Source organism: Sorex fumeus, unplaced genomic scaffold (assembly GCF_029834395.1).
Source record: "Sorex fumeus unplaced genomic scaffold, SorFum_2.1 ptg000003l, whole genome shotgun sequence".
Classification (NCBI taxonomy): Eukaryota; Metazoa; Chordata; class Mammalia; order Eulipotyphla; family Soricidae; genus Sorex; species Sorex fumeus.
The window spans coordinates 29887644-29908946 of NW_026606060.1; the positions used below are offsets into that span (position 1 = coordinate 29887644).

Here is a 21303-nt window from a genome sequence, read left to right on the forward strand (position 1 = left end):
TCCAGAACACAGACCCTAGACTAAGCCCTGAGCATCTCTGGGTATGTCCCCCAAACAAACAGATAAACCAACTGATGGATTTACTAGAATTTTATTAGATATTAAAAGAGAAGCTCTTACCTATATTCCTCAAGCTCTTTGATAAAATTTAAGAAGCAGAAATTCTCTGAAGATTCTCTGGCACCAACTTTAATCTTCTTTCAAAAACTTAAGACATTACTTAAAAGGAAGTTGCAGTTCTTGATCATGTATATGGAAATCATCAACAAAATCTTAGTGAAACAAAATTAGTAACACTTTTACATATTATTTATTATAACAGGTAGAATTTATTTCAGGAATTTAATGATGGTTCCACATACACAAATTAATTGATATATGTGTGTATATACATATATACATATATATGTGTATGTATGTATTACATGAACAAAAGGAAGAATAAAAAGTCAGATAATCATATCAATAGCTACAGACCAAGCTATTGACAAAAGTCAATATCCACTTAAGATAATCACAAAAAAAAAAAAGGTAGAAGGAATTTTCCTTACTTAAATAAAGGCATTAGTTGGGAAGAGAGAGAGAAGGGAAAAAGGGAGAGAGAGAGAAATTAGGAACAAAACTTTTATGTTAGACCTGAATTCATAAAATATGAAAAAAAAATCATGGGCAGACCACACATAATGTTAACTTCTAAGGTGTCTTTGGTGATTCAGTTCCACTGGCAAAGAAAAGTAGAAATTAAGAAATGGAACTACATCAAACAAAAACATTTCACATTGCTTAAGGAGCTGTGGCTAAAACAGAGACGCCCCTCTGAATTGTGGAAAATATTAGTATACCATATATCTGATAAAGGGATAAAATCCAAGCATATAGATAAAAAAAAACCCTCAACAATAAAAATTCATAACCCCCCCAAATGTGGAAAAGGGACAAACAGACATTTTTTTTCAAGAAGACATGCAAATGGCCAATCGTCATGATAAGGTTTTCATCATCACTGACTGTAAAGAAAATACAAAATAGCCACAGAAATCACCTCACAGTCATGAAAATGGTGTATATTTAAAAAAAAGTCAGAAACAAATAGCCCTGGTGCATATATAGTGAAAGCAGAACCATTGACTGTTGGTAAGATTGTAAATGATTCAGCATCTATGAAGAATTTTTAAAAACTGTGAGATGATCCTGCAATGCCATCCTCAGATATCTATCCTAAAAACACAAAAACACTTACTCTCAAAGACATAATTACACCCAAGCCATTATAATGGTATTTATAGTAGACGTAATCTGGAAATATTCCAACTGCCAGTAACAAATAAATTGTAATATATATACACACAATGAAATACTACTCAAACAAACAAAACACTATCCTCCCGTTGTTCATGGATTTGCTTGAGTAGGTCCAGTAATGTCTCCATTTTGAGACTTGTTGTTACTGTGTTTGGCATATGGAATGCATCACGGGGAGCTTGCCAGGCTTTGCCATGCAGGCGAGATACTCTTGGTAGCTTGCCAGGCTTCCCGAGAGGGGTGGAAGAATCGAACCTGGCTATGCCAGGCTGGCTGTGGGCAAGGCAAACGCCCTACTGCTGTGCTATTGCTCCAGGCCAAAATACTACTCAGCCATAAGAAATAAAGAAACTTTGCTGGTAGGATGTTAAATGAAAGAAACCCATCAGGTCTAAGAATACACCCTTGGTCAGAGCTCACCTCAAGAATGGCTGCTCCCAGTTGAGACCAGTTGTAGCCACACCCATAGTAAGTTTACCAAGTCTTCATACTCTTCAACTCAGTGAGTACAGGTCCAGAGTTGTAATTTAAGACTGGCTGCTCCCAGAATACAGCAGGAGTAACTACCTTACTCTGTTGAGTTCAACATGACTCAAGTCAGCTTTCTACTTAATAAGTGCCCATATAAAGCCAAAGTTCTATAAAAAAATTTGAGTTAAACATCCTCCTACCATAGGTTTGACATTTATGTCTGTTACCAGTTTTTTGGTTCAATTTGTCTCTCAGTCTCTGCTTCTCTATTCCCCTATACCCACAGGACGCACTTCTTAACTCTGAACTTATCCATAGTTCCTTGTTCAGCAGTGTTGAACCTCCCTACGATGACTGTGTTTTAGTTGAATTTTCTCAATCAGGCAATTTTCAGGATGCTGTGTTCACCTGTTTCTATGTAGTTTTTGCTCCAGAAATTCTAGGACTGGCCACGGTGCTTCACACAATAAAAATGCACTGTCAAGTTTTTGTCACTTAGATGTTCAGAAGGTTAACAAATTTTCAGTTAGCCTTGCTCTTTTCCTTTTTGCATCTTCAACCCCACCTCTTATGTTATAGAATCCAAATTTTTATTTCAAATGATTCTCAACTAGATCATGCCCTGCCCATGAAAAGATATACTTGAGTAAATGTATTTGTTCAGATTGTTATAACAAAGTACCATGAACTGGGTGGCTTATGAGCAACAGAAATTTATCTCTCTGTTTTTTTTTTTCCTGGGGCCTGGAAGTACAAGATCATTGGACCAACAGATCCCTTATCTGCTAAGGACACACTTTTGTCTCATTGACAGCTATGTTCTAACATATGTTCTATGTTCCAATATGAAGGAAGGGCAAACTAGCTCTTTGAGAAATCCTTTATGTGGGTACTCAAGACATCCATGAAGATTCCTTTTGCATGATATAAGAGACTTTTCAGTAAGCTCACTTCCATGGCTTTGGTGGTTAGTATTTCAACATATTATTGTAGAGGGGGAAAAAATGCATAGACCATTGCAAAAATATACATATATACCTTTTCTTCTTTTTTGGGGGGTTGATTGAGGTGGGGAGGCACACCCAGTGGTGCTCAGGGCTAACTTCTGGTCATGCAGTTAGTGATAACTCCTGGCGGTTTTGGGAGACCATATGGGGTGCCAGAAATCTAACCTGGGTCAGCTGCATGTAACGTAAGCCCTGTCCACTGTTTGATCTGTCTTTGCATGGCATTTAAGGTATGACAAACAAAAGTGATAAATTAAGCTTGAGTGAAGAATTTATAGTCTCCTGCCCCCGCGCCTGGCTGTCCTCGCTGGGGCCCCTTGGAGGGGAGCGGGTTGAGCTTTCCTCCCCGCCCCGACCAGGGCTCTGGCAGCCGAAGACCTCCAGGACCAGCCACCACCATGCTGAGACCACTCTCCGCACACCTGAAGGTACCAGCAGAGGAACAAAGGCAAGCGGGTCCCGGGGCTAAGATCTCCAAGCCTACTGGATCGGGGCTGAGCATCCTCCACCCAGATCCTCCGAATTCCAGTAGGCGGGGGTCACACCCAACAACTTGCCCCCTGGTGCCGTGTAATCCCATCAACGACCAAGACCCAGAGACTATAAAAACCAGCTCCCGGAACCGCGCAGCCACATTCACGGCCGCGCGACATCTTATTATTACATCTTTTTATCTCATTCCTACTTTGGACAAACTGGCAGGCTACCAAATGTAACCTGCCCACACGGCAGAGTCTGGCAAACTCCCCGTGGCGTACCCAATATGCCAAATACCAGTAACAATGATGGGTCTCATTCTCCTAAAGAGCCTTGAATATAGCATTTTCTTAAAAATTTCAGGACTAGGATGAAGGAGACATTACTGGGGCCTGGTCGAGGCAATCGATGAATAACAGGATGGCTGTGATTCCACGATGAGTGAAGAATGAGGAGGATTTGGGGCTGTGAATCATGGATTTTTTTAAAACACCTACTGATTATATTGCTGATTATATTTTGGAGATTATCTTCCAACGAACTCTGCTCCTTAATTTCTTTCTTCTTATATTTAAATAGAGATAATATGACTTACAATACTTTCTGTGTTACTATGTGTTATACTAGCAATGCTACTTCACCATCTCTAGCACCAATATCAGTAACCACACCGTCCCAAGAACCCTCTTCCTTTGCTTCATTGGTTCTCACAGTATGCAGATTTATTGGCAATATCTCAGGGTTAGTTTATTTGGGGAACTGTCTAATCCCTTGCTTTGTTTCTTTCTACTTCACATATTAATGACACCACTTAATTGTCTATTCTCTCTCTGTTTTGGGGAGTGGCGTATCACACCTAGTGGTGGTCAGGATTTACTCCTCAGGGATTACTTTTGGTGGTACTCCAGGAAACATATGGGGTGCCAGAGATTGAACCTGAGGAAGTCACATGCAAAGCGATTTTCCTACCAACTGTACTATATCTCTTGCCCCGTATATTCTCTTTTGATTCAGTTTACTGATCATGATACTCTCCAGTTCAATTCAGATTGCTGCAAACTGCATTATTTCATTTTTTGTATAGCTGAATACTATTTCTTCATGTATATATAACAATTTGATTATCCACTCATCTGCTGTTGGTTTTTTTCAGACCTTCTCTATTTTGAATAATTCTGTGATGGATATAAGTGTATGTCTTTGAGAATTAATGTTTTGGTTTTCACGGGATATATAGTAGAAGTGGGAACACTGGGTCATATAGAACTTTGATTTTTACTTTCCTGAGGAGTCTGCACATTTTGTTTCTAGTGATAGGACAATGAATAGCCCAATCACCAGTGAGTGAGAACACCTTTCATACCACATCCCATCAACACCAATTATTTCCATCCTTCTTTGATGTAGATCATTCTCACTGTTAAATGATGATTTATGTCACATGCATTTTAGTTTCCATGATAATCAATAATTATATATATTTTTAAAAGTATGCCTGTTTGCCATCTTTTTGTCTTCCCATTACTAATTTCCTCAATTTGTTGGTGACTGCTGCTATCTCTAAGTTACAAAGACTCATTTACAATTTAATAAAGGGATTAGCATGCAACATATCTTTAATAAATTATGGCTGGTCAGGTTTTAATTTAAAATTATAGTAACTACATTAATATCCTGGAAAATACAGTAACTATATAGAAATTTATGATAAGATGTGCAAATAAGAAGGAATTAGGAGGTAAAGGGTCAGAATAAAAATTCAGAAACTTAAGACAAAGATAATCTTTATCCATGAACATGCAGAGAGAAGAGAGAGATGTATAATAATTGCTTGTAAAGAAGAACAAGCATTATAAGTAACAAGTACTGAGAACAGAGTATAGGAATGGAGGAGAGGGAGTGAGAAATAACTCTTCTATTTTAGCTAGTTTGAGTCAGCAGTGGAAGGCACTTTGAGATTCTTGTTTGCATTTGTCTTCTACTTAATTAAAACCATTGTTTCCAAAGGTCTGGGACCCTGCCATTACCTTCTTTGTGCCTCAGCAGACAAATGGTAAATGAACATCACAGAAATGTCTGTTGAGATAGTATGGGAACACGAGTCAGCTCTTTTGAGGAAGAGGATGTAAACATTAAAGAACTGCTCTCTCCATTCTTATTACCACTGTAATTCAGTCTCAGCAGCACACTTTCTTTAGTAACCTCAGCATCTGTATTTGGGTTCTTTGTCTACCAAATTGCTTCCCTTACAATTTGCTTGTTTAATTTGGGATCAGAGAGATAGTACAGCATGTAGGGTTCTCACCTTGCACACAGACAACCCAGGTTCAATCTCTGGCATCCCTGAAATACCACCAAGAATAATTCTTTAGTGCAGAGCCAGGAGTAACCCCTGAGCATCATTGGGTGTGGCTCAAAAACCAACAAAAATAAATGGAGAGTGTCCTCTGACAAGCAAGGTTACTTACCTGTGTCTTTGGCTAGCACTGGCCTCTTTATCTACTTATATTTTCCCTCTTTCTTGAGGTGATAAAGCCCCTCAGATTGCTTAAAGCCTAGCATGAACTTATATATACTTATGAAGCACGTCAACCACTCTTAAATCTAAATATTACTTAAACTTCTTAAGGGAGAGCATTACTTCTCCCTTTTTTCTAATCCCCCTTCCTCTCTCCACAAGTCCTCCCCACACTCTCTCCTTCCTCTCCTTACCCCACTCTAATTCCCACTCCCCTTGTGATAGTCTTCATAACTCCCACAAAGGCTTCTGACATCTCATTCTCTTTCAGAAAGAGTCAGGGGAGAAATAAATCTCATAAAACAGCGCTAGCCTTCCTGACCTCCTTTCCAGTTGAACACAGCCCTGACCCACTGTTCCTCTAATCTCCTTTGACTAGACACTGACCCTGGTACCTGTCCAATTCAGAAAAATGTCTTCTATTCAGTGAAGAGCAGTATTGGGGCTTCCCAGCCTCAGACTGAGCCGTCCAGATTGATCTCTTGGGTGTCCTTTCCTTTTCACCTGGACACCTGTTTACTTGGCCCCGAGCCACAGCACATTTATTACTCTCTCAGTAAACTGAGTGTTTGTTAACAGAGACTGCCAAAAGTACAAGCATACAACGCAAAGAGTGAATGAAAGAGGAAAGGAGAGATAACGGGTTTAAAGTTTGAAAGCATATCAAAAGTGCAAGGAATTCTTAGAAATATACACAGGGAACAAATCTGTTGGTTAAGCAAAATATCCCTCTTTAAGTATATTTTTTCATTCCCCTAGAATAAAACAACTTCAACAGTATCTCCTTTGGAAAGCTAGTCTGAATCCTGACCATTTTGCTCTCACCTACCCTGTCTTACTAAGGGCATGAATTTCCCATCTTCCCTCTCATACCCCTCAGGTTTACCTCAGTTCCACTTCACCCACTCATTTTGGCACCATCATCTGCCCGTGATTCCTAATACTTCCCCTGTAAATTTTTCCCTGTTCTAATAATATAATCTGTGGGGGAGACAGGTTACAGGCAATTGCTTGGAGGTGAGTGATAATGTTCTTTTTCATCATTAATCAGCTAATGATATAGCTATAGATGTTTTATGAAATGTCAGGTTGAACCCACACAAGTCCTCTTTATTCTACACATGTTCAACGTTAATTGTAAGTTGGATAAAACCAAGTAACTGCTTCAGATGCAATAGTTTACCTGTGATAATTTTTATCTCTCTTTGAAAAATTATATAGTTGTTTGGGGGCCATACCTGGCAGTGCTCACAGGATCTTCCTGTCCAGGGCTCAAACTTAGGGGTACAAAACACACTCCACCATTGATCTCTCTCCAGCACTACATACATTTTATGCTTAAACTATCCCTATGATCTCTTCTTTCCTCTGCTAAGTTAAAACTACTTCAAGAATAAATGTTTGTTCTTTTCTTTGTATCTTATATTTGCTAGATACAGTACACATTTATTTTTTTATATATATATAATTTTATTTATCGAATCACCATGAGAGCAGTTACACAGCTTTCGGGTCTAAGTCTCGGTCATACAATGAGACAACCATACCTTCACCAGTGCCCATTCTCCACTACCAAAAACCCCAGTATACCCCCATCCCACACCCTCCCCCTACCGGTGGGGCAGATGATTTCCACATTACTCTCTCTCTACTTTTATCACATTCAATATTTTGACACCAAACCCACTATTATTATTTGAGATTTTACCCCAACAATCAGATCTGCTGAAAAGGCAACAGTAGACAATTTGTGTTCTATTTCTGGTTATGAATAACATGATGTCGCGTGGTTGCAGTAGGGCCACGTGATTTTGAAATTTCGAATTTTTTTTTTAAACACCATGAGGTACAGTTGTAGATTTACAATTTTTTGTGCTTGGGTTTAGATTATACAATGATCAAATACCCATCCCTCCACTAGTGCCCATTAGTACACATTTCTTGAATAAGTAACTTGTATATTCTTCTCATTTTCTCAAATTACTGAACTTCATTTGAAGGAATGTATTATATATATTAAGTAAATTGTTTGAAGTTATTTCAGGTATTTTAGAAGTTATATTTAACATCTGGATTCTTCGAGAAATTCAGAGGACTCAAACTAGTAGTGTCATGCTGCTCAAATCTAGCTCATGGAAACTTCCCTGTGAATAGCACCCTGGAAAATTGTGCTGCTCTTGACATGTGTGATCTTCATTACTGCCTGCCTGCAATCTCCTTGAAGTGAGAGAATGTGAATAAATAAGTGTCTAGATCTATCTTGTCTCAGTTTTCGCTTTTTCCTGAAAATGTACCAAGTAGTCATACAGATATATGATTAATTCAGACCTGTCACTGAATACATGTGTATTGAATCCCTGCAATGTTCCAGGAACAGAGTGAGCTACTGTGTTCTCTTAGGAAGAGTATTTCAGTTGGAGAGAAAGCCTATAGAAAGGCGGAAGCAGAGATTGTTTCTTCACAGACTGCAAGAGAGAAACAGCTAGAGGCCAGCATAGACTGAATTTGACTTACAGGAGAGTAGTTGGAGAATAAAGGAGACTAGGTCAGAGAATTAGGCTGAGGAAAGGGATAGATGGGGAACTCTGTGCTGTAATATCAGCTGGAGTGGTACATTGAAAGGAGATTACTTTCCTGGAATAAAATGTAACATGCTGAAACTCACTTCGTTTTTTAACAAGATCTCTCTGCTGTGTGCAGAATAATTTGTAGGGTTAAGGGTGAGATAATGGAAATAGGTGCTATTGATAGAAGTCAGATATTTTTAGAGATATTTAATTAATTTGACTCTCCTCTCCTAAAAGGTACAATTTTATTGGAGATATTTTAGTTGCTGTTTTATATATAAACCTTTTATTTATTTTATATTTTATAAAGTATACAAATGACTTCATCTAAGGAAACTGTAGGATCATGACACCTATTACAGATATTTTTAGTTGCTTAATTTAGTTATATTGAATGTACAAATGAATTTTTCATTGTAGTCTACATGTAGTCATATTTTTTTACAAAGCAATATTTTATCTGACAGCTTAAGGCCTGCTTATATTTTTAGATATTTCTGCCTTTCAAACAGCCTTTAAATCCCAGAATTTTGAAGTATTGAGCTTCACAAATATGTCATACTGAAACATCATTCTACCAAGTAATTTAGATCATTCAGTTAAAGAATCATTCATTCGGAGAAGAAATAGTACAACTAATGATGAAGCAGCTGATTCAAAATTGTCAACTGCTTTTTGCTTCTTCTCTTTTAGCCTTTGGAAAGATATGTACTCTGTATCTGAACCTCTGTGAAGTCAAAAGAATTGATTCCCCTTTGTATAGCCTCCTCATTTTCTTCAAATTCAAATAATTTTTCCCCCGTAGAGTTTTTTATCTTCTTTTTCTCTTTGTTCTTCTTCTGAATGGAGACTATTTAAGTTAGATGATAGTTATTAACTCGACTAAGACAAATTAACAACCAAAGAAGTAATAAAGTATGGTAACATAGTGAACATGAAACCAAAATGCATTTAACTTAGGGTTTTTATAGGAAATTTTATTATTATCAAAGAATGTGTCTTGTCTACTATATATAAGAAGTGATTTCTTTTTCTTGAAATCAGTTCTACATATGAAATCTCATTTTAAGGATTTTGACAAAGTAACTTTCGATTTAATGAATATACCTTATTGGTTCACATGTGTCTTGCTATCTATCGCTATTTATTTAACCTGGTCATTATACTTCAGAATATTGGAAAGGGCATTCCACATGTAGTTAATTAACCAGAACTCAGTCTAACTGTAGTTAATCCCAACAGAGGATTTGTACTAAACTATGGTATGGCATAAAACATTTATTTTGTTGTCCCCATGGAAAAAACAATGCCAAAACTATGGGCATCACACAAACAGCAGCAGAAGATAGAGACTTACTAAATGCATAACTCATAGGCTCTACATCAGACCTCTAGACCCTGAAACTCTGGTTATGAGGCCTAGATCTCTGTAGCCAAATCCTCTAAATGATCTGACAAGCTTGAGAAACAGTATAAAGGTAACTAGTATAGACAGACTCTCTGAAGTACCTGCCTTCCTCACCTCCCCTCACTTTTAAGAACCCTCTTTTCTGCCTGAGCTTTGACTTCTGTCTTCACTACCCTCACAATATGGCTCCAGCAGATTCTCCTGCCACTGAATGTTGGGACCTTGGAATGTGGCTTAGTCTTGGTAGACTCAACAGTAAGCCTTCGCATTCTTCACTGAAGAGCACCTACAGTGTCTCTTGATAATGTCAATCACTCCATAGCTATGATACAGTGCTTTATTGTGAGAAGCATTTCATTTCTCAACAATAATAAAGAAGAGTTGGAGGGTCCATAGAGGTAATGCAGGAGTTAAGATGCTTGCATGGCCAGCTCAGTTCAATCCTGTTACCGCATATATTCCCCCAAGCACAACCAGGAGTGATACATGAGCACAAGTCCAGAGTTAAATCCTGAGCACTGTTGGGTGTGGCCCAGTCACCCCTCCCCTAACCCCCCAAAAAGAATAGATTGGGAATCCTATCTTACTGCATATGCTGTAAGTGGGCTGACTATCTTGAGACATTTCTGGTTTATGAGTGCTTGTTACAATATCATTTAAAATGCCATTCTCTTTTATTCTGAAGTGCTCTGGTTTAGTTAGTGAATGATATTACAGTCAATTTTAATCATATCCAATTTGGACCCTGTTGGAGAGTGGTAACCACAGAGGAAATGTTTTAAGGACATAAAAATGGTAATGAGTAGGCAAGATAGGATTAGACATTGGGCAGCAGTAGGACTATGATCTTTAGAGGCCAGGATTTCCACACAATTAAGGCTGTGTAGAAGCGGGTTACAGTGAGTAAAGCAGGAGCAGCTCAGAAAGGCGGAGGTTTGGTGTGCTGTGATGAAGAGTGAAGTAGTAGAGAATAACGGATTTGAAGTAAAGTCTTCCAGGAGTAAGGGTCAATTCTCCTGGAAAAAAATGAAAAAAAGGAATATCTTAGTTTTCCTACGTATGTTGGTTTTAGGGATTTAGACTACTTACTGCTTCATTTTCTATCCATTTCATACTACATTTCAAACAAATGGTCATTGTATAACATAGCTGAATACTAATTTATTTTCAACGTATATAGCACTGTAGCACTGTCCTCACGCTGTTCATCGAGTTGCTCTAGCGGGCACCAGTAACATCTCCATTGCGAAACTTGTTGTTACTGTTTTTGGCATATCGAATATGCCACGGGGAGCTTGTCAGGCTCTGCCCATGCAAGCAGTATCCTCTCGGTAGCATGCTGGGCTCCCAGAGAGTTATGGAGGAATAGAACCCGGGTCGGCTGCTTGCAAGGCTAATGCCCTACCTGCTGTGCTATCGCTTCAGCTGTACTATCACTTCAAATTATATCGTCGATTTGCTCGAGCGGGCCCAGTAACGTCTCCATTGGAGACTTTGTTGTTACTGTGTCTGGCATATCGAATACTCTCGGTAGCTTGCCGGGCTCTCCGAGAGGGGCGGAGGAATCGAACTCGGGTCGGCCATGTTGGCCGCTTGTAAGGCGAACGCCCTACCCGCTGTGCTATTTATTCAATTGATTTAAATAAATTTTTAATTTCTTTAATTCAGATTTTTAAATTCAGATTTTCAAATTTCAATTCAAATTCACTTTATTTTAAAGATCCCAGATAATCCACACTATTTTCATATCTTTATTAACACAGAACACTAGTGCTGGACTACAGAGATGCAGGACCTGTGGAGAACAGATTGAGGGGAATTAGGCAAATAGCTGACTAATGTGTTCTTTTTTTTTTTAATGTGAATAAAATGAATGAATTCTGTTGTTATAAAGTGATTGTGTGGGATTTTTCTTTAAATCACCAGTTATAATACTAAAAAATGTGATTCACTTTGTGTTCAAAAAGCAGGGGCAAATGCTGCGTGCATTCAGTGGTCAGTAACTGTTTCCCCCAATCCGGATGGCCAAGGGAGATGGTCGAAAAAAGGAGGGAACCAAGTCAGACTGGTTGGTTGATCAGTCACCATTTATTTCAATCTCCATCCTATTCTAGACTCACTCTCTGCCTGTATTCCAGTCTCAACATGTGCCCCATTCCCATTTCCCCCTACCGCTCATTCCCAGCTTCTTATATCCCATCCCACAGCCTACAGTTGTAGAGACCATCCTCTGGAGTTAGGGGTAGCAAATACACATAAGTGAGGTAGCACAATCAACATATGTAAAGCCCTTCCCTCAGGGGAAACTTTTAGGACAAACTTTCATTCTGCAAGGAGATCCACCTAAAGGCAAAATACCATCTAGGGCATATTACTAACCCTTTTTTCTTAGTCCAGATCATCTAAATGGTCATCTTAAGTTTATTTCTTAATAACCTTTCAAGTCATTTTGTATGGATACAGTAAGAGATATATTAAGCTTTAAAGGGTGGCTTTCCTAGGGACATCTCGCTTATATATCCCAGACTACAGGCCTCACGCCAGGTTAGTCCTTCCTGACCACAGCTGGGTCCTTATCCAGTTACTTCTTTTTGGATCATTCTGAGTTTGCCCATGACCATGCTCTTCACTTATAAATTTTATGGTGCTTGGCCTATCCATTTTTTAAAATTATTTATTTATTTATTGAATCACTGTGGGAAAAGTTACAAAGCTTTCAGGTTTAGGTCTCAGTCATGCAAATATCAAACACCTTTCCCTTTACCAATACTTATTTTTTACCATGAAGAACCCCAATAAAACCCCACCCCCACCCCTCCCAGTGCCTGTGAGGCAGATGAATTCTAGTTAACACTCTATCTGCTTTGATTAGGTTCATTGTTTCAATAAAAGATGCACCACTATTATTTAGAGTTTACCCCCTCCCCCCAAATCAGACATGCTGAGAAAGCATTGTGAAGTGATTCGCTTTCTACAGCTGGGTTCAAGAATTAAATGTTGGTTTTGGATTTCAACTATTTTGCTAATTAACCCTGGAAGTATTTCTACTGAGAGTCAGATAATTAAGAGATTGGTTTCTGTGCTCTGGAGTCGTGGCCGTGCTGGAGAGCCGCTCGTGGGGGGCAACTGGCGGCCTTGGTAGGGCGTGAAGGACGGACTGGAACGCCCCCCTTCCCATGAGGTTTTAGTCGCCCCCACACCCCCGGTTCACACCTGCTCTCCACAAGGCACCCATGTGGCCGCCATCTTCTTTCCAGCGAGGAGAGGGTGAATGGGGCAACACCCTTTCCCCTCTGGGCAGACATGATGGCCTGGATTAACGCATAGTCCATTCACTTTTCTGCTCCAAGCTGATGGGTTCTGCATTAAGTCCTTGTGCTTCTGGGGCCATGGCCATGCTGGAGAGCCGCTCGTGGGGGGCAACTGGTGACCTCGGTAGGGTGTGAAGGACGGACCCGAACGCCCCCCTTCCCATGAGGTTTTTGTCGCCCCCGCACCCCCGGCTCATACCTGCTGTCTACAAGGCTCCCATGCGGCCGCCATCTTTCTTTCCAGAGGGAGGAGGGCGGAAGGGAGCAACACCCTTTCTGCTCCAGGCAGACATGATGGCCTGGATTAACGCACAGTACATTCACTTTTCTGCTCCAAGCTGCTGGGTTCCAGATTAAGTCCTTGTGATTCTGGGGCCTTGGCCGTGCTGGAGAGCTGCTCGTGGGGGGCAACTGGTGACCTTGGTAGGGCATGAAGGACAGACCAGAAAGCCCCCCTTCCCATGAGGTTTTTGTCACCCCCGCACCCCCGGCTCACACCTGCTCTCCACAAGGCGCCCATGTGGCCGCCATCTTCTTTTCAGAGAGGAGAGGGCGACTGGGGCAGCCTATCCATTTTCAATGCCAGGGTAGCTCACAGCTTGCCCTGGGTCCTCCTTTGGAGTGCTAGGAACTTAGGGCAACTGAGGCTTAAGTCATGTAAATATGACACGTGCTTGGAAGTAAATATATTCGGAGTCATTTAACTCCCCAAGTTATAAAAGCATAGTATTAACTGTCTCCCTGTGTCTATATAAAAAGGACGTTGCTCTATGTAAGGGACATAAAGGAAAGAGAAAAGCAACATTTCTTTTGCATATTATAAAATCAACTGTTCTTAGAAGAATCTGACTTTACAAGTCACAGGGTCTGTTTTGGGGATATAATTGATTAACAGATAGAGGAAGCAGAGCAAAGGAGAAGTTAAAGATAAACACAAAGGAGAAGTTAAAGATAAACACAGAGGAATGTGAGTGCCTCTGGAGCACTGTGATGGGTGCAACTCAGTAAACATAAGTTCCCTGTGGGGACAGGGGTGGGGCAAGGACAAACCAATGTTATCCAACATTCCATGTAGTTTGTGGGCCTTGCTAGCTATTCATAAGATACACGTTATATGACAAAGCTAATTTAAAAAATAATGCAGTAGTTTAAAATTATGGATTTTATTGTTTTGTTGAGCTTACACAGTTAATGTTACTGCACCTTTTTGTTGTTGAGTTAATGATGTGCTTGACATTGACAAAGCTTGAATGGCTTTGCCCTGGGCAGTTCATATAAACTGAGTACCTGAGCACCAGTTGCCTTTATCACATAAGCTTCTGATTAGTGTCCCTCAGTTTTTATGTGGACAATATAGATAACATGTCCTTTTTTAAATCTTTTATTCTACCAGAGCTCATGTATCTCTTTATCCCTCTACAGACTGGAGTAATTATACTTTAAGAAAGTAACCCTCATTATTCAACTAATTGTTGCATTTTCCTAAACAGCATATGTTGCAGAGTTAATAACTATCCAGAAAGGAAACAATATTAATAAATTCCTATTTTTTTCTATGTCTAAATAGGACATAAGCTATTAATATACTTGTCCATGTGTTTACTTAGGCATACTTTGAAGACCGGTAACAATCATGTTTTAACTCAAAAGGAAATCTATAACAAGCATAATTAACTGAAGAATGTTATTTTCCTAGTACCATTCACTAAGCTGTATGTGAAATTTTTCACTATGTGACAGAGTATTCTTGTTTTAATTTTTGAAAGTAGCATTAAATTGGAGTTCATATAAATTTGCATGTTGAGTTAATGTGCTACATACATTCCATAAGTAATTTGCCCTTTTTATTATAAATTTAATTACAGCTGTTTTTAACCCATCAAACATGTTTGTTTTGGAACATAAGAGAAGCACAGGATACCAGGTGAATGTGATGTTAGATTGTTTTTGTAGAAATAGCTTAGAACTCTTTGTCCTGTCCTTAAAAATTTGTCACTTCCTTCTAACTTTTCTTACCACCCTTTATCAAATAAAGTTTAAAATGCTTAAATACAAATGGTAATTATGGATTATTTAGTTTTCTGTGATGAAAAATCTTCCCCTTGTGTTTTCCCTCTGAATCACAAGATAATTCATACTACTTATTAGGAGGGAAAAGTAAATAATAGGCTTCTTAAACAGCTGTCAGAGAAAACTTATCAGTTTTTAGTTTCTTTGTTCCTGTATACCACCAGGACTTGGAAACTGGCTTTATAATATTTTTATATTGTTAAAATCTTGAACAAACAGGAAATATAAAGCAAAACTAAATAATGATTAGACTACAGTTTACAAGTCTAGCAGTTTTCTAAATCCTTTTAGCGTATCTCTGACATCCCTCAAATGTGATTTTCATTTAAATATCCTATTAGATAAGGTTTAAAGTCATTGCTTTTACTGCTAATAAATCCCTTGTTATATTAAAAAGGAAGAGGGCGGGGTGGGGGTTAAAGTCATGGCTTTTGCTGTTAATAAATCCCTTGTTATATTAAAAAAGAAGAGGGCAGGGGGCAAGGTGGGGGATGGCAGAGTTTTCTTGCTTCATATGTATAGCCTTAAATTTGGGACTAATCTTGATGTTGTGCCTTTAACATTGCACTGTTTGTAAATAGCCTTACATACCAACTGTATCTTCCAAATTAAAAATAAAATACCTTTATTGTACTGTAGCATTAAATAAACTTCAAGTGTGTATTACTGAAAATCAGTATGTGAGAGCCAGTTAGTACAGGGGTTAAGGTGTATGCCTTGCATGTGGTTGACCCCATTTATTACCCCAGCACCACATGGTCAGTTGAGCACTGTTCTATGTAGTCCTTCCCCTCTATCATCATAAAACACTATGTTTTACCCAGAAGTTCAAAACATACCAGGGTAGCTTGGTTAATCCCTGGCACTGCAGGGTCTGGGCAGCACCATCTTTAGGGTCGCACATTGAACCACTGACCTGATTGGTCAGAATCACAGTGAAACCCCTCTCTCCCACATTTTTTTAAAGTGTATATCCGGGGATTCTTAAACTTTTTCCATTCATAACCCATTTCACTGAGATATTTTTATACAAACCTGGTGATGTAAAACGGGCATACAAATTAAACATTTGATGATAGTAAATAGCACAGTTTAAATAAAATAAATGTTTTGCAACCATCACAATTAGCTACTTGAACTCACAAGGGGTCACAACCAAAGTTTAAGAAGCTAGGAAATATACTACAAAGGCTATTTGTATATACATTCACCTTTGAGAGGTCAGTTCTATCCTTCACCATATAACTGTCCGCTTTCTTCACACTTATTTATTTTTTTTGATTAATAAAATTCTCATTTTATGACACGCTGGTTATAAAGAGTGTCAGTGCTTATATGTTTTAGAGGTATAATATACCATTCCCCACATGCCACCAAAGTGCTAACATCCTTCCACCACAGTACAATGGACTCCTTCAGCCCATTCCTGCCCCCACCCTACATTGGTGGTCAACTCTATGGTCTGACTCAAAAGGTTTGTTTTTATTGGATGTTATCTTGTTTCCTTCCTTTGTTTCTTTCTGTACCATGTATAACTAGATCATCTGGTATTACCTTTGGCCTTCTGACTTATTTCATTTAGCAATTCCATGTTGTTTGTTCATTCCACATTGTATCAAAAGCAAGATAGCATCTTTACTAAAAGCTGGTAATATTTCACTTTATATATGCATGTTGCCAAACATGTAGTTTTTGTCCCCTCATTTGTTTTTGAGCCCCTGGGCTGTTTGCAGATTTTGGCTAATGTAAATAGCACTTTAGTGAGCATAAGTGCACATATGAATTTTTAAATTAGTGTTTCTGTGTTCTTTGATTAGATACCTAGACTTAACATTGCTCAATCCTTTGGAGGTTTATTGTGATTTTTTTTAAAGCAGAAATAAATCTCCATGCTGTTCTGATAGAAGTTGGACCAATAACATGCCCACCAAGCTGTAAAAAATCTTCTCTATACACTCTCAACATTTTATTTTAATTTTTTAAATTTTGGATTATAACCAATCTCACAGGTATGAGGTTTTACCTCATTCTTGTTTTGATTTACATTTCCCTAATGAAAGATATGATAAGCATTTTTCTTTGTTTTATGGGCTATCTGTATGTTTTTTATGAAGAAGTGTCTATTCAGACATTCTAGTTATCTTTTAATTTAATTTTCTTATTATCAGATTTTATAATACCTTTATTTATTTTGAGTGTTAGCCATTTGTCATATGTGTTGTTAGTATATCTTTTTCTATTCCATAGAATATATTTTCATTTTATGAAAATTTCTTTCACTATATAGAAATTTCTAGTTTGATGTATTTGCATTTGTTTATTTTTACTTTGGTTTCCCTTGTTATTGGAGTCAGCCATCCCATTTGAAATCCCTAAAGCTGATGTCAAGAAATATGACACCTATATTTTCTTCTGTGTATTTTATGGACTCATGTCACAACTCAGCATTTTAGAACCATCCTGAGTTCATTTTGTGTACTACAATCTAGTTTATTTTGTAGGTGGTAGACCAGTTTCCCTACACTGTTTACTGAAGTGACTTTCCTTGCCCTGTTTTATCCTCTTAGTTCCTTTGTAGAAAAATTAATTCTCCATATATTAGAATTTTTATTTCTGGAATCTTAATTCTCTTCTGTGATTTTGTTTGTGTGCTTTGATTACAATGCTAAGCTGTTTTAATTACTATTACGTTCTATTACGTTCTAGTAGTTTCAATTCTGGGAGAATTATACCCTCCATTTTTTTATCCTTTTTTTTGGAGTGTTTTGCTTTTCAGTGTCTTTTGTAGTTGAAAATGAATGCATGATTTATTATTCTAATTCTGTAGAGAATGCCATTGGGATTTTTAAAGGAACTGAATTGAATCCATATATTACTTTAGGTAATAAATCCATTTTGACATTGTTAACATCACCAATCCATGAGTGTTTAATATCTTTCTGTCTCTTTGTGTCTTCTATTTCTTTCAACGGTGTCTTAGTTTTTCATATCCAGGTCTTTGACTACATTGATTAAATTCATTCCAAAGTATTGGAATTTTTTTTGATTCTATTGTAATGGGGTTGCTTTTCTGATTTCTCTTTTTGCTAGCTCATTATTTGCATGTAAAAACCAAACATATTTTTGTATTATAGTATTGTGTCCTGTCACATTGCTGTATATGTTGATTTTAGTAGCATTTTAACAGGAGTCTGGGACTCTCTGTATATAGCAGTATGTCATCAGCAAATAGTTGTAGTTTAACTTTGTTTTTTAGTTAGTATATGTCCTATATCCTTATTTAGTCACTCTTGCCTTGATTTGTGCTACTCTATTGAAAAGTAGGGGTGAAATAAATTGTATTTTGTCTGATCTTAGAGGAATGCTCTCAATTTTGCATCATTGAAGTTGTTTTTGACTCTATACATCATATAGCCTTAATTATATTTGGTAATTTTTTTCATTTATTTAGGGTTTTTTATAAAAGGACATTAAATCTTGTTAAAAACATTTTAAATATCTATTGATATAATCATAATTTATCATTTTGTTGAAATGATATATCTCATCTATTGATTTGAGTGTGTTGAACCATCCTTACTTCCCTGGAGTAATTCTTATTCAATAATGATGAATGATTCTTACAATATATACCCTTGAACCTGGTTTACTAAAAATTTGTTGAGGATTTTTTGCATCTGCATTAGAGATATGGTAATGATTTGATGTTTATGGCTGGGGTAGTGTTAGGAATGGTTTTTATTCTTATGATTTACTTATCTTGGCTTTGATATCAGCAAATTCTTACTAGCTCATATACTGGAAGTTTTTAACTTCCTTTAAATTTTGCAAATGAGTTTCAAATAAATAAGCATTTTTGCTTTGCCATCAATATTCTGCAATTTAAAAATTGCATTAATGTAACTAATAAAAGCACTTTAATTTATGACACATAAAAATTAGAGCTTCAGATAAGCTTTTCAGTGATTTTGTATTTTTTTCTGTAGTAGCTTTACTCTTTCATATAATACACAACTAATATTAGAATATTTCAAAATAACAATGTTTTCCAAGATTAAGCTCTTTGCTTTTAAAATTACAGGTCAGTTTCTTCTGGAAGAATCTCGCCTCATAGAAGCGGCTGAAATGGCAAAAAAAGCAGCTGAACTGGACAGCATGGAATTTGATGTGGTCTTCAATGCTGCCCACATGCTCAGGTTTGGTTTTGCTACTGTACATTAAAAAACAATTCCTTTAACAAAAAGTAAAAATTATGTTAATAACCCTAAGTACATATTTCTAAACATAACTAAAAATAATTTTTAAGTTGGAGAGATAGACTTGTTATATCTGACTGAGCTAGTTGTATCCCAGGCACCCCAGATGGTCCCCACCAGTTCCTCAACACAGAACTCAGGGTTCTCAGGTAAGCCCTGAGGACCAGCATGTCTGCTCCAAAAACAAATGATAACCAGTGAAATATCTATTATGTTTTATATTTTTTGACTGTGGTGTATAGTTTTAATATGTTTGATAGTAGAGAGGAATATCAAATATAGTTATATCTAAGTAAGGCCTATCAGTTTCAATGACCCTCTAATTAAGCACCTTTGCTATATTGCTGAAACAATCTTTTAGACACCTAAGTGCTTCTTTTTTCAAAAGGAGTATTACAAAAAAAATACAATAATTAATAAATGACTAAAAAGTCAACATTTTGCTTGTGACTATTAAAAAAGTCATGTATCCATATGTTATTTTACTGTGAGGAGTTTTAAAAATGCAAATGATGGGCTGAAATAATAGAACAATAGGTAAGGTTCTTATATTGCATGCAACCAACCAGGTTTTTATACCCAGCAATCCATATGGTCCCCTGAGCACTGCTAGGAGTGATGCAGGAGTAAGCCCATAGAATGCTCGGTGTGACCCAAAAAAATAACAAAACAATACAAACGATTTATAAAGTTGTTTAAAAAACATCATTCTGCTAACAATGAGTATATCCCATCTCATATTCTCAGTGATTACTCTGTTAGCTATCTAAAGCAGAATATTTCAACCTTTTCTTTTGCTTTTGGTTATTGGTTCGTACCTTGTAGTAGTCCGTACCTTGTAGTAACCCAGGGCTTACTCCTGATGCTGCTCAAAGGACTATATGTGGTGCCTCTCATGAATCAAGTCAGTTATGTGGAAATCAAGTGTCTTGCCCTCTATACTGTTTCTTTAACCCATTCTTCAACCTTTTTGACATGAGAAGAACAGGAAAAATAGTAGAAATATCTTGCAGGTCAAGAGTAACAAAAACCAGAATAGATAGTATTTTATTTGTTGATTTGAACATTACAAATTAAAATTACAGTTGTTAGCTAATATGACATGTGCTGCTGCTTTGACTGAGGGGAAATATTTGGTAGACTTCCAAGTGCTGATCTATGGACTACTGGAAGGGTTTAATAAGAGATGTCCATATAGTGGGTTCTGTTTTGGTTCTGGAGATATGCTTGTAATTATTTAGATTGATTTCACAAAGGACAGAAAATTGTTTCCCATTTGGATGGTTTTTGAGTGTGAACTTTTGGGAAAATAAGAGAAATGATTTTTTAGACTTTTAATTTGAGATAATGGTCCATTCACATGAAATTAAAGAAACAGATGCCTTGTACCATTTGTTCAGTTTTCCCTAAGCTACTATCTTCTAGAAGCTACATCAATATACTGCTACTGATACGATCCACTAGTGAGCTTCCCTAGTATTATTTATATTCCTGTAAGTGTGAATTCATGTGCTTTATACAGTTTTATCACACATTTAGGTTAGTTTATTTCTAACCATAGTTAAAATGCAAATGGGGCTGGAGAGGTAGCTTATAGCTCAAGGGAACATGAATGCATGTACAAAGATAGAACTCCATCTTGTATCACATGACTCCCCCAACACCACAAATTATAGTGCTGGCTGTCCTAGTGTATTGCTGGAGTGTATCTGATAGCACTCAGTTCGGCCTGATGCAAACAGCACTATATCAACAGGCCTGGCATTGAACAAGATGACCTTGTCAATAAAGAATGTCCCTGAGCTCTTCCTTTCTTTTTTATGTAGGAGTACTGCTGTTTATTCAGCCACTGAGTAGCTGATTGAATTAGGCATGAACTCCACCTTACTCTTTTTTCCACATTTTTTATACTTTTA

General features: G+C 37.5%; 1 protein-coding gene across 1 annotated transcript in view; it reads left to right on the top strand.

The window, feature by feature from the left end:
* TMTC2 (transmembrane O-mannosyltransferase targeting cadherins 2) overlaps positions 1-21303 on the top strand; it is a 473463-nt gene that overhangs the window by 379790 nt on the left and 72370 nt on the right. Inside the window, exon 10 of the mRNA XM_056116407.1 lies at positions 19213-19327. Within this exon, the coding sequence (XP_055972382.1) occupies positions 19213-19327 (115 nt within the window). The remainder of the gene's footprint in view (positions 1-19212; positions 19328-21303) is intronic.